At 38.7% G+C, this 14,377-nt stretch overlaps 1 protein-coding gene across 1 annotated transcript; it reads left to right on the top strand.

Annotated features, from left to right (window-relative positions):
* The first annotated feature begins 399 nt into the window (after positions 1 to 399).
* On the top strand, positions 400 to 2,403 carry LOC115260603 (mucin-2-like). Its single transcript, XM_029861617.2, has one exon. It carries the CDS (start codon positions 444 to 446, stop codon positions 2,400 to 2,402), a length of 1,959 nt encoding a protein of 652 aa, XP_029717477.1. The 5' UTR covers positions 400 to 443; the 3' UTR covers position 2,403.
* Positions 2,404 to 14,377: the final 11,974 nt, after the last annotated feature.

Genomic DNA, 14,377 nt, shown 5'->3' with positions numbered 1-14,377 from the left:
TGCCGAGAAGTTTGGAAGCTGCAGATGCAATTTGTGAACGCATAGACTTCAACGATTTCAGCGCCTACAAGATCCGGCAGTGCTCGGAAGGCGGAAAGAATTTATTGCGGCTAGCTGCCTACGCGGGGTCTTCCAATTTCAGCCCTTATCGAGAAAATGTATTTTATTATTTGTCGAACGATGTTACTGGTACTAGTTGCTGCGAATCCGTAGAAAGCTTTTTCATGAATTCTTACACGGAAATAAGAATGATTTATCAATTCGTATTCAGAACAGAGTGTACATTAACGGTGAGGATACTGGATTTGGATCTGCTCGACAGGCAAGGAATGCCAACGACTGCTCAAATTTGGACAACACGTCAGTCGACAAGATCTTGGAGTCTATTTTCTGGAAAGGTTGAAAGAGAAATCAAAAGAGCCATATTACAAGTAGAAGTTGAAATGAGCGATGACGGGGACATAGCGATTGAGTACATAACGGTCTTCAATCCTCTTGTTTTGGAAGAGTTTTGTATGATACTGGATGAATTTTATACTCCACCTGCGACCACTACAATACGCACAACATCAACTACAATGTCAAGGCCTACAAGCACTACAGCTGCATCAACAACGAGACGCACAAGATCAACAAGTACAACCACTCGATCAACAACAGAGTTTCCAACCACAACAACTACATCTACAACAGTGTCTTCAACTACCCCAACCACAACTTCTTCACCTTCCACTACTTCATCTACTGTTGTCACAACTACTGAAATTCCGGAAACGACTACTGCAAGTAGTACTTCTACTAGCAGCACGTCTACAACAAAAATAACAACAACGACGACTACCGCATCCACTACCACTGTACCAGCAAGAAGAACAACTACTACAGTAGTACCAACAACGATAACGACAACATCCGTCCCTACTACATTAGAAATAACTACCACTTCTGTTACTACAACATGTGATACAACAACACCAATTATTATTACCACAGATCCAGAAACATCCACAATCACTACTCCCGTTCCAATAACATCCAATACACCAGTTCCAACAACAACTAGTACCATATCAATTCCAACAACTACAACAATCCTCATGACTACCTCGCCACCACAAACAACAGAGTCGACATCAAGCACAAAATTGGTGACCAATTTATCAACAGAGGCATTGACTTCTACTGAAACAGTTCCACAAACAACTGTTTCATCAACACAAGCTTCTTCGCTTCAAATATCTACCACAACACCAACAATTTCGACGACTGTGCCTACTTCAACTTTAAATACTTCAAAAGTAACTTCTGAGGAAATAACTACTGCTACAACCAATAGCGTAACTTCAACTATAGCTCAAACATATGTTACCACAACAGTTATTCTTGACACAACAACTCCGATAATACCCACTACCATTAATACAACATGGGAAACAACAGGAGGAACAGTAACCACTGTTTTACAAACCACTTCGACGGCAGCACCGAGAACTACAACAAGTCACACCTCTGAATCAAACGCGCCTCAAACTTCTGAGATGGAAGATAATTCATCGGATGTTCCTACAACGACCAGATCCTCAACGCGACGTACAAGAACAACGACAAGACGAAGAAGTCCCTCGGAACCGAGTTCTACAACTGTCGCTTCAACAACTACAACTACAACAACAGTCATTACCGTACCTACGACAGTCAGTGTCGCGGAAACCACTTCGACTCATTCAACTGATCATACATCAATGGATTCAACTGCAGATCCCCTTATTACCGCTTCTGAGCATTCTACTATAACCCAGGCATCTCAAAGCACTGCAACAGAAGACAACCCAGCCGCACTTACTACACCTTTAGCCTCAACAATTCCTTCGGATATAACACCCACGACACTACTCACCGTAAGACCTACGCCAACTCCACCATTCTATCTTCCGATTCAACAAAATAACTATGATGAGCCAACTGCTATTTGGCTATCTATTACCGGGATATTCCTTTTCCTACTGATTCTTAGTTCGGCATATGGAGTATATCTATTCGTAAGCTGCAAACAAATCACCCAAGTCGTCAACAGGGAGCTTGAGCTTGTAGAGGAGCAACCGCCAAGCCAAATGTCCAGAGTGTCAATCAACCATTACGTTAACCCTCTGGCACAGGAAACGTACCACCGTCAACGGCAGCGCCAGGAACAACAATTGCGGCAATCTCGAGCGCGTCAACAGCGATCCCAGCACCGTGAAAGACGGCCATCCTCATCCAGTGGCAATAGCAGTTATCTGGAGCCAGCTCGCCGAACCACCAAGCAGCCCATCATCCCTCCGAAGGCATCCGGTCGCCCGTTCTCGTTGGCGGAAGAAATCCGAAAAGCTAAGCTTAAAAATCATCATCTCAATAAATTTTGATGCCCAATGTATCGAAGTAGCAATTTCTGCGAAAACTGAGAAATTCTAAATAGGTAGTGATGACCATTCTGTTGGAGTCATAAACCTCGTCATCGAAGCACAGACGGTTGTCAAAAAACCCAGTGTCACTTTCGTCATGTTCACCCATTCATCAGCTCAACCCTGAAAAGGTAACGGCGGATCAATCCCGCCAATAAATTATGCAAACAACTTTCATCTTTGTTGTCGCGCACTCACAGTTCGCGGTAGACTTACGACCGACAGCTTGACAAACATAGATCACTACTCATCGAGCGAGATTTTTTTTTTCAGCCTCCCGCTTTTTTTTTTTTTTTTTTTTTATTCAGCAACAATTACAATTACAACTACAACATACACACAAACTTAAAACTATTTACTCTCCCGGTGTAAAACCATAACTGAGCCGTGATTCGACTTGTTTAAATTTTCATCTTTTTTTTTTAATTTTTTTTTTGTTTTTTTTTATATTTTTTTTTATTTTTTTTTTCTTAAAGCTGAAACATAAATGAGGTTCTCCGGATTGGATCTACAGTTGTCTTCGGGATTTGCGTTGTCCAGATTTTCTGCAAATGTAGATTACAATTTAGTTGATCAAATTCTTATCTTATTTTCCGAGATAAACACGTGGATTAGTTGTAGCATTTTGAAGTCCTTGCAGCCCAAAATGTCTCTTATTGTCGGGTGTTCATCACTAGCGTGCACAGGGGGGGGCAAGGGGGGGCACTTGCCCCCCCTTCTATAAAAAATTCTATGCACCTTTTTTGAAATTCTTGCGCATTGTTGAGAATGACTGAGCTATGGTGCACCATTGACACATACCATTTCTTAGTATCTCATGCACAACCATGATGTTCTCAGATTCATCTAGGCTAATCTCACGCACCATCTTCTAACTAATCAGTGATGTCAGCGCCACATTTGAAAAACATGCACCATTTTAGCATTTCGTATTCCAAAACTGTAATCCATGTACGTGAACCATGTTGACTTCGACACCACATTGAATTCCAAGCACCATTTTTGCAATTCATGCACCTAGCCATACACAATACCCAGTGTCGCTGAATAACGGTGACAACTAATACAGCACACTAACATCATGTACCTTCTTCAAAGCGTCCACAGAATGATCTAGATATCCATGCATTTCGCTGTTCTCATGCACTATCTTTTAATCAACTAGGAATCTAATGCATCATACTGATATGCACCATCATTGAATTTCATGCACCATTAAAGCTTTCCAAGCACCATTTCAGCGTTTATTATATCATCTGGGCATCTGATGCACCATTATGTTGTGAACAACACATAAAATACTTTTCTTTGTATTCTATGCACCATTTTTGCAATTCGTGCACCTAACCATGCAACATGTTTTTAATCTTTGAATAACGATGACAACTAATGCAGCCCACTAGTATCATACGCCTTCTTCAAAGCTTTCCATGCACCATTTTGGAATTCACTATATCATCTAGGCATCTTATGCACCATTATGATCTGGTTTACATTTGAATTTGATGCACCATTTTGGCATTCCGCGTACAAAATAGTATTCCACGTACCTGGAACATGTTGATTTCTGTGCCACATTGAGTTTCCTGCACTTTTGCACGAATTGCAAGTGCACCTTAATATGAAACATGACGAGTATAACAGAATCGTGGTGAAGCTAATGAACCATTCTGACATCATTCATTCCATGCACCACCATGATGTTCACAGAATCATCTAGGCACCATCTCACGCACCATCTTTGAATCAAATATGTGTCTAATTGCGAAATCATGCACCATCGTTAAATTTCTTGCATTACTGAAGCTTTTAATGCATAATCGTGGCGTTCTATTGCACCATTATTATTGTATGAAGTTTCGTACATCGAAATAGCATTTCTTGTACGATATCAACTCTAATGCATCATACTGACCATCTTTGAATGACATGCTCAATATCAGCATTCAATGCACCATACCAATGAACTCAGTGCTATCAGTAGATCCTATACACCACGGTGACATCATGCACCTTTATTGCCGCACGCAATTTGATTTTTACGCAGCACCAACATTTTGTTTACACCATCTCCAAATCTCATGTTTTATCTTAGCATTCTATAAAGCAAATTGCTATTACTTGCCACGCATGCACTATCTCGACGTTCCCTTGATCATTAAGGTATATAATGTACTATACTCACATCACACACCTTTTTAATATTCTATGCACCTTGGTATTCATTGTATCATCCACAATTGAATCTTATGTACCATTTTGTGATTCGCGCATCAAAACAGCATTCCGTGGATCATTTTGAGAATCATTTTACCTGCTCGAGAAATATCTGGAGGAATCCGTGGAGGCATTCCAGAAAAAATCCCTGGATGAATTTCAAGAGAAATCCTTGAAAAACTTTCTGGAGGAATCCCTGAAGGCATTACTAAAGAAACGCTTGAAAGAATTTTTGAACGAAGCTCTCAAAAACTGGAAGAGGAGTCTAGAGAAATTCCTGTAGAATTTGCAGGAGGATCTACTAAAGGAATTGCTGGAAAAATTATTGAAGGAATACCCTGGAGGCATTCCTAAAGGAATCCTTGAAGAATTTCAAAGAGGAATTTCTGGAGAAATATTTCGAAAAACCCCTGGACAAATTTCTGAAAGAGTTCCAGCAGTGGCTCATTGATGAACCCCTGGAGGATTTCCTGGAGTAAACTCTGGAGGCATTCCTGGAAGAAACCCTGGACAAATTCCTGGAAGATTTTCTGGAGGAATCTCTGAAGGCATTCTTGAAGGAATCCTTGGAAGTATGCCTGGAGGTTTCCTCGTAAGAATTCCTGGAGGAAGTTCTGGAAGAATGTCCGGAGGAATTTCTGCAGGAATCCCTGAGGAAATTTCTGGAGGGACATTTGGAGGAGTTGCTAGAAAAATTCCTGGAGGAAGCTATGAGAAATTCCTGGAGAAATCCCTGATGTAATCCCTGGAGGAACTCCTGAAGCAGTCCGTGGAGGAATTACAGGATGAACCACTGGAGGGGTAACAGAAGGAATCCATGAAGGAACCCATGAAATAATTCATTTAGGAATTCCAGGATGAATTGCTGGAGGAATTCCTGAAGGATTTTTTTTGGAAAAATTCCTGCATAAATTTGTGTAAGAATTACTCGAGGAATTCAATGACGAATCTTTGCAGAAATTACTGGAGAAATCTCTGGAGGAATTGCAGAGACGAACCAGCCAAGGGCTGAAAGTCTCTTTAATAAAGACAAATCAATCAATCAATCTGGAGGAATTTGTGAAGCAATTTCTGGAGGAATCAGTGGAGGCATTTCTGAAGGAATTTTTGGAAAAATCCGTGAAAAAATTCTTGGAGGAATTTCTAGAGGCATTCTTTCAAGAATCATTGGAAGAATTTCTGGAGGATTTTCAGGAGGAATACTTGGAGGAATACCTGGAGACATTCATAGAGAAAACCCAAAAGAAAGCTTTGGAAAATTCCTGGAGAAATCTCTGCTGTAATCCTAGGAGGAATTCCTGAAGGAATCCGTAAAGGAATTCCAGGATGAATCCCTGGAGAATTACTAGAGAAACTTTTGGAAGAATCCCTAAAGGATTTTCTGGAGAAATTCAAAAAAAAAAGTGTAGGGATTCCTGGAAGAATTACTGGAGGATTTCCTGAAGGAATTCTTCGAAAAATTTCTGGAAAAATATTTGCTGCTTTCTGGAGGAATGATTAAAGGAACTCCTCAAGCAAAAGAATTCCAAGAGGGATTTTTGAGGAATATCTGAAGAGATTCATTGATGAATCCCTGGAGGAATTCCTGGTGAAATCCATGGAGGAATACCTGAAGAAATTTTTCGATATATTCGTGGAACAGTTTCAGGAGAAGTTTTTTTATCTGGAGAAATCCGTGGATAAATTCTTGTAGGAATACCTAGAGGAATTCTTGGAGGAATCCATGAAGAATTTTTTAGATGATTTTCTGGAGCAATTAATAGAGAAATTTCTGGAAAGATTCCTTGAAAGATTCCAGAAAAAAATCCCGAAAAATTTTTTGTAGAAATCCCTGGAGAAATTTCTCGAGGAATTCCTGGAAGAGTTCCGGGAGAAATTTTTCAGGATTTTCTGGAGAAAGCCGAGCAGGAATATTTTAGGAGTCCTTGCAGAAATTCCTGGAGGAATCTCTGTAGAAATTCCCGGAGATATTCAAGATGGAATTAACGAAGGAATTTTTGAAGGAATAATGGAGAATTCCTGGAGAAATTCCCGAAAAAATTCTTTGAGGTATTTTTGCGAAACATTCCTGGAGAAATTCCTGAATGGTTTTCTTGAGGAATCTCTGGAAAAATTCCTGAAGGAATCCATATTTGCATTCCGGGAGGTATTTCTGGATAAATTCCTTCATAATTTTTTGGAGGAATTCTTTTATGAATTCTTAGAGGAAAAGCTAGAGAAATTCCTGGATGAATTCTTTAAGGAATTTCTGGACAAATATTTAAAGCTTCCTGGAGGAATGTCTGGAGGAACTCCTCGAGGAATTAATGAAGTATTTTTTGAGCAATTTCTGAATAAACTCATGGATGAATTCCCGAAGAAATTTGGGAGGAATCCACGAAGAAATCTCTGGAGGAATTGCTAAAGATATTCCCGCAAAAGATCCAGGAAAAATTCTTTTAGGATTTTTTAGAGAAATAAGTCGACGAATTTCTGGAAGAACCCCTGGACACAATATTGAAGGAATACTGGCAGAAATTCTTGGAGAATTTCTGGAAGAATCCCTGGACACAATATTGAAGGAATTCTGGCAGAAATTCTTGGAGAATTTTCTGTGGGAATACCCTGTAGGTATTTCATGGGGATTCCATGGAAGTATCCCTGGAGGAATTCCTAGAAGAGTTCTGGGAGAAATTGATTTAGGATTATGTGGAGGATTTCGTGGAGGATTTCCTGGAAAAATCCCTGGATGAATGTCTTGAGAAATTTCTGGTGGAATCCATGGAGGGAGGAATTTCTGAAGGAACTCCATGGAGGTATCACTGAAGGAATTCTTGGAAGGGTTCCGGGAGACATTCCTTTAAGATTCTCTGGAGGAATTCTGACAGAAATTCCTAGAAGATTTTCTAAAGTAATTACTGGAGGTATTTCTGGATGAATTTTTGAAGAAATTCATGAATAAATCGTTAAAGTAATGAATCCCTGACGAAGTCCTTGAGAATTTCCTGTAGCATTTCCTGGAGGAATTCCTGGAAGAGTTCCGGGAGAAATTCCTTTAGGATTTTCTGGAGGAATCTGTAGAGCAATTCCTTGAAGAATCCCTGGAGGAAATATTGAAGAAATTCTTGCAGACATTCCTAGAGGATTTTTTCTAGAAGAAACTTCATGAGGAATTCCTGGAGGTAATTCTGAAGAAATTTCTGGAGTATTTACTGGAGGAATTATTTGGAGAAACTCTGGAGAAATATATGAGGCTTCACGGAGAAATCTCTGAAGGATCTCCTCGAAGAATTTCTGCAGGATTTTTTTTTATTTCTGTAGAAATTTTTTAACGAATCCCTGCAGGAACTTCTTGAGAAACTCCTAGAAAAAGTTCTGGGGAAATTATTTGAGGAATGCAAGTAGAAATTCCTGTAGTTCTGGTGAAAATTCCCAGAGGATTTTTTGAAAGAATCCCTGGAGGAGTTCTTGGTAGAATTTCTGGCGCTCTTCCATAAAAAAATCTGAGAGAATTCCCAGAGGAATTTTTGGGGAATTTCCGAAGAAATTCATGGATGAATCCTCGGAGGAATTCCTGAAGAAATGCCTTGCGAATTTCCTATAGGAATCCATGGGGGATATTTTCAAGGAATTCTAGGAGGAATTCCTGGAAGAGTTTCATTAAAAGTTCATTTAGGATTTTCTGGAGGAATCCGAGGGTCAATTCTTGGAGGAAGCCCTAGAAGAAACATTGTAAGAATTCTGACAGTCATTCCTAAAAGAAAATTTCAGGAGGAGTCTCTGGAGGAATTATTGGAGAATAGGAATTATTGGAATTTCTGGTGAAATATATTAGGCTTCCTGGAAAAAATAATGGAGGAATGTCTGAAGGAACTTCTCGAGGAATTTCTGAAGGAATTTCTGAAGACATTCATTATTGCATCCCTGGAGGAATTCTTGAAGAAATTTCTGGAAAAATCCTGGAGAAATTCTTAGGGGGTTCCGTGGAGGATTCCCTGATGGAATTTCTCGCGGAATTATTCGAGGAACTCCTGGAATAGTTTCGGGTGAAGTTACTTTAGGATTCTCTGGTGGAGTCCATGGATGAATTTCGGGGAGAAATCCCTGGAGGCATCTCGGAGGAGTTTCTGGGGGAATGTCTGAAGGAACTAGTCGAGCAAATTCTGAAGGAATATCTGGAGGAATGTTTTGAGGAATTTCTGAAGAAATTTATGAATGAATTCCTGCAGGAATTCTTGGATAAATTGCTGGAAAAAATCCTGAAGAAATTCCTGGAGGAATCCGTGTAGGATTTCCTGGACAAATTCCTTGCGGAATTCCTCGAGGAATTCTTGGAAGGGTTCCGGGAGACATTCTTGGGGAACTCAGACAGAAATTCTTAGAGGATTTTCTAGAGGAATTTTTGTGGAATTTCTGAAGAAATCCATGGATGGATCCCTGGAGGAAAAAAAATGTTTTGAGAATTTCCTGGAGGAATAAATGGAAAAATCCTTGGAGAAATTTCTCGAGGAATACCTAGAAGCATTCCGTGATGGAATTAACGAAGGAATTTTTGAAGGAATAATGGAGAATTCCTGGAGAAATTCCCGAAAAAATTCTTTGAGGTATTTTTGCGAAACATTCCTGGAGAAATTCCTGAATGGTTTTCTTGAGGAATCTCTGGAAAAATTCCTGAAGGAATCCATATTTGCATTCCGGGAGGTATTTCTGGATAAATTCCTTCATAATTTTTTGGAGGAATTCTTTTATGAATTCTTAGAGGAAAAGCTAGAGAAATTCCTGGATGAATTCTTTAAGGAATTTCTGGACAAATATTTAAAGCTTCCTGGAGGAATGTCTGGAGGAACTCCTCGAGGAATTAATGAAGTATTTTTTGAGCAATTTCTGAATAAACTCATGGATGAATTCCCGAAGAAATTTGGGAGGAATCCACGAAGAAATCTCTGGAGGAATTGCTAAAGATATTCCCGCAAAAGATCCAGGAAAAATTCTTTTAGGATTTTTTAGAGAAATAAGTCGACGAATTTCTGGAAGAACCCCTGGACACAATATTGAAGGAATACTGGCAGAAATTCTTGGAGAATTTCTGGAAGAATCCCTGGACACAATATTGAAGGAATTCTGGCAGAAATTCTTGGAGAATTTTCTGTGGGAATACCCTGTAGGTATTTCATGGGGATTCCATGGAAGTATCCCTGGAGGAATTCCTAGAAGAGTTCTGGGAGAAATTGATTTAGGATTATGTGGAGGATTTCGTGGAGGATTTCCTGGAAAAATCCCTGGATGAATGTCTTGAGAAATTTCTGGTGGAATCCATGGAGGGAGGAATTTCTGAAGGAACTCCATGGAGGTATCACTGAAGGAATTCTTGGAAGGGTTCCGGGAGACATTCCTTTAAGATTCTCTGGAGGAATTCTGACAGAAATTCCTAGAAGATTTTCTAAAGTAATTACTGGAGGTATTTCTGGATGAATTTTTGAAGAAATTCATGAATAAATCGTTAAAGTAATGAATCCCTGACGAAGTCCTTGAGAATTTCCTGTAGCATTTCCTGGAGGAATTCCTGGAAGAGTTCCGGGAGAAATTCCTTTAGGATTTTCTGGAGGAATCTGTAGAGCAATTCCTTGAAGAATCCCTGGAGGAAATATTGAAGAAATTCTTGCAGACATTCCTAGAGGATTTTTTCTAGAAGAAACTTCATGAGGAATTCCTGGAGGTAATTCTGAAGAAATTTCTGGAGTATTTACTGGAGGAATTATTTGGAGAAACTCTGGAGAAATATATGAGGCTTCACGGAGAAATCTCTGAAGGATCTCCTCGAAGAATTTCTGCAGGATTTTTTTTTATTTCTGTAGAAATTTTTTAACGAATCCCTGCAGGAACTTCTTGAGAAACTCCTAGAAAAAGTTCTGGGGAAATTATTTGAGGAATGCAAGTAGAAATTCCTGTAGTTCTGGTGAAAATTCCCAGAGGATTTTTTGAAAGAATCCCTGGAGGAGTTCTTGGTAGAATTTCTGGCGCTCTTCCATAAAAAAATCTGAGAGAATTCCCAGAGGAATTTTTGGGGAATTTCCGAAGAAATTCATGGATGAATCCTCGGAGGAATTCCTGAAGAAATGCCTTGCGAATTTCCTATAGGAATCCATGGGGGATATTTTCAAGGAATTCTAGGAGGAATTCCTGGAAGAGTTTCATTAAAAGTTCATTTAGGATTTTCTGGAGGAATCCGAGGGTCAATTCTTGGAGGAAGCCCTAGAAGAAACATTGTAAGAATTCTGACAGTCATTCCTAAAAGAAAATTTCAGGAGGAGTCTCTGGAGGAATTATTGGAGAATAGGAATTATTGGAATTTCTGGTGAAATATATTAGGCTTCCTGGAAAAAATAATGGAGGAATGTCTGAAGGAACTTCTCGAGGAATTTCTGAAGGAATTTCTGAAGACATTCATTATTGCATCCCTGGAGGAATTCTTGAAGAAATTTCTGGAAAAATCCTGGAGAAATTCTTAGGGGGTTCCGTGGAGGATTCCCTGATGGAATTTCTCGCGGAATTATTCGAGGAACTCCTGGAATAGTTTCGGGTGAAGTTACTTTAGGATTCTCTGGTGGAGTCCATGGATGAATTTCGGGGAGAAATCCCTGGAGGCATCTCGGAGGAGTTTCTGGGGGAATGTCTGAAGGAACTAGTCGAGCAAATTCTGAAGGAATATCTGGAGGAATGTTTTGAGGAATTTCTGAAGAAATTTATGAATGAATTCCTGCAGGAATTCTTGGATAAATTGCTGGAAAAAATCCTGAAGAAATTCCTGGAGGAATCCGTGTAGGATTTCCTGGACAAATTCCTTGCGGAATTCCTCGAGGAATTCTTGGAAGGGTTCCGGGAGACATTCTTGGGGAACTCAGACAGAAATTCTTAGAGGATTTTCTAGAGGAATTTTTGTGGAATTTCTGAAGAAATCCATGGATGGATCCCTGGAGGAAAAAAAATGTTTTGAGAATTTCCTGGAGGAATAAATGGAAAAATCCTTGGAGAAATTTCTCGAGGAATACCTAGAAGCATTCCGTGAGAATTCCTTTAGCACGTTATGGAGGTATCCGTGGAGGAAATATTGGGGGAATGAAAAATGGCAGGAGGGGTCTCTGGAGGAATTTTAGGAGTACTTACTGGAGGAATTCCTGGAAGATTTATTTGAGGAATTTCTAAAGGAATATCTGGAGGAATTTCTGAAAAAAAAAATCCTGGAAAAAATCCTGGAGAAATTACTGGAGGAATCTGTGGAGGATTTCCTGTAGAGATTCCTCGCGAAATTTTTAAAAGAGTTCCGGGAGACATTCTTTTAGGATTCTCTGGAGAAATTCTGGCAGAAATTCCTAGAGGATTTTCTGGAGAAATCCCAGGAGGAATTTCATGAGGAATTCTTGGAGGATTTTTTTTGAGGAATTCCTGTAGGATTTTCTGGCGTTGTTTTTCGAGAAATTTCTGAAGGAATTTCTGGAGGAATTTTTCGAGGAATTCCAGGAAGAGATTCTTCAGAAATTCCTTTAGGATTTTCTGGGGGATTCTGTGGAGCAATTTCAGAGGAATCCCTGTAAGAAATATAGGGAGAATTCTGGCAGACAATCCTAGAGGATTTTTCCTAGAAGAAATTTCAGGAGGAATTCCTGCAGGTAATTTTGGAAGAATTCCTGGAGTATTTACTGGAGGAATTCCTCGAGCAATTATTTTAGGTATTCCTGGAGCAATATACACTCCCGTTCAAAAGTTTGGGGTCACCCCCTCAAAAACATGTCATTTTTTTAGGCCCATATCTCCGCCAATTTGCGTCCGATTTCAAAACCCTAGGTTTCATTCAAAAGATAATAAGTCAAAGAAACTTTGAACATGATTTAAAAGAAACTTTTTCAAAAAAAATTGTATGTAAACTTAACCCAAAGTTGCCAAATTTTCTAAAAAATTAATATAAACTTACGGCAGTGTCGCTGGAAGTTGGGTCGACCAAATTTTAAGATGAGAGCGGTAATATGACCCATTTTCTATTAGCTTTCAACTGCTTTTTACAGAACTTAGCTAAAAAATCTAGAAAAAAAAAGTTATTAAGTAAATTAATCCTTGATGTCATCGACCAAAAGTTTGGGGTCACCCCTCAATATGATGTATCGGCCAAAAGTTTGGGGTCACTTTCGTAAAACTTGGAAAAGTGATTTGTTGATATCTTCGTCATCTTTCGTTCAATTTTAATTCTTCTTGGCTTATTTGAAACAAAATGAATGATACTTACTGCATAGACATTGAACCACACATATTTGTTGAAATTTACATACTAAAACTTTACGTAAAGTTGCCTCATTTTTTGAAGCGTGGTAAAATGTGCTAACTTCACATAACATTTTTATATACAAAAATCGTAAAATACGTTAAGTTGAAGACATCAAACGTAAATTTAGTTAATTATCTTTGAAATGAGCCAAAAATAATTAAAATTGAACTATAGATGACGAAGATATCACCAAATCACTTTTCCATGTTTTACGAAAGTGACCCCAAACTTTTGGCCGATACATCATATTGAGGGGTGACCCCAAACTTTTGGTCGATGACATCAAGGATTAATTTACTTAATAACTTTTTTTCTAGATTTTTTAGCTAAGTTCTGTAAAAAGCAGTTGAAAGCTAATAGAAAATGGGTCATATTACCGCTCTCATCTTAAAATTTGGTCGACCCAACTTCCAGCGACACCGCCGTAAGTTTATATTCATTTTATCGAAAATTTGGCAACTTTGGGTTAAGTTTACATACAAAATTTTTTGAAAAAGTTTCTTTTAAATCATGTTCAAAGTTTCTTTGACTTATTATCTTTTGAATGAAACCTAGGGTTTTGAAATTGGACGCAAATTGGCGGACATATGGGCCTAAAAAAAATGACATGTTTTTGAGGGGGTGACCCCAAACTTTTGAACGGGAGTGTATGAGACTTCCTGGAGGAATTTTTGATAGAATTATTGGAAGATTTTTTGGGGGAATTCCTGGAGAAGCTCATGCACGAATCTTTGGAGAAATCCTGGAGGAATCACTGTAGATTGCAACAAGGATTTCGATCAAAATGTTCTATCTAGAAATTCAGACATTCTCCAATTCTAGCATTACTAATTGTCCAGGATCAAAATTCTTTCACAACGACAATATTTTTTATATATATAATTGATAATTTTCTCGATAATACTCCATTGTATTTGATACGTTTATAAAATTTTATAAGAGTCGAGATAATGTCTTCATATTAAAGTTTCGCATTGCCTTGAATTCATCACCATCCGAAGCCTTCTCCAGAATCCCAATATGAAGTACTTGGCGATGTTTGCACCACAACATGTTGAAACCCCTACTTGGGAATTCATATTGCTTGTAACACCATAATTCTATTTTGCACCATGATCATACATATATTGCACCATTATTATAGTGCCCCCCCTAAGCAAGAACCCTGCGCACGCTAGTGGTGTTCATTTTTTCCCATGTTTCGTAAATCGTTTTTGAGTTTTTCTCTTTTTTCAGCGTACCGTTCGCATGACCATAACACGTGGTCAAAATCTTCATATGAAACTCCACACTCACACATATTAGAATCAGTTAGGTTTATACGATACAGATGACTCTTTAAGCCATAGTGATTAGACATTATTCTTGAGAACGTTTTAATAAACATTCTATTTCCAAGTTCTGTTTCCAAGTTCTTGAACCA

Source organism: Aedes albopictus, chromosome 1, assembly GCF_035046485.1.
Source record: "Aedes albopictus strain Foshan chromosome 1, AalbF5, whole genome shotgun sequence".
In the NCBI taxonomy this organism is placed as follows: Eukaryota; Metazoa; Arthropoda; class Insecta; order Diptera; family Culicidae; genus Aedes; species Aedes albopictus.
Note: the sequence above shows the minus strand (reverse complement) of the source record. Positions and strands in the feature narration are given on the sequence as shown.

What these genes read in the sequence shown, in the direction of transcription:
- LOC115260603 (XM_029861617.2), top strand. Translation starts at nt 444, where the DNA reads ATGAGCGATGACGGGGACATAGCGATTGAGTACATAACGGTCTTCAAT.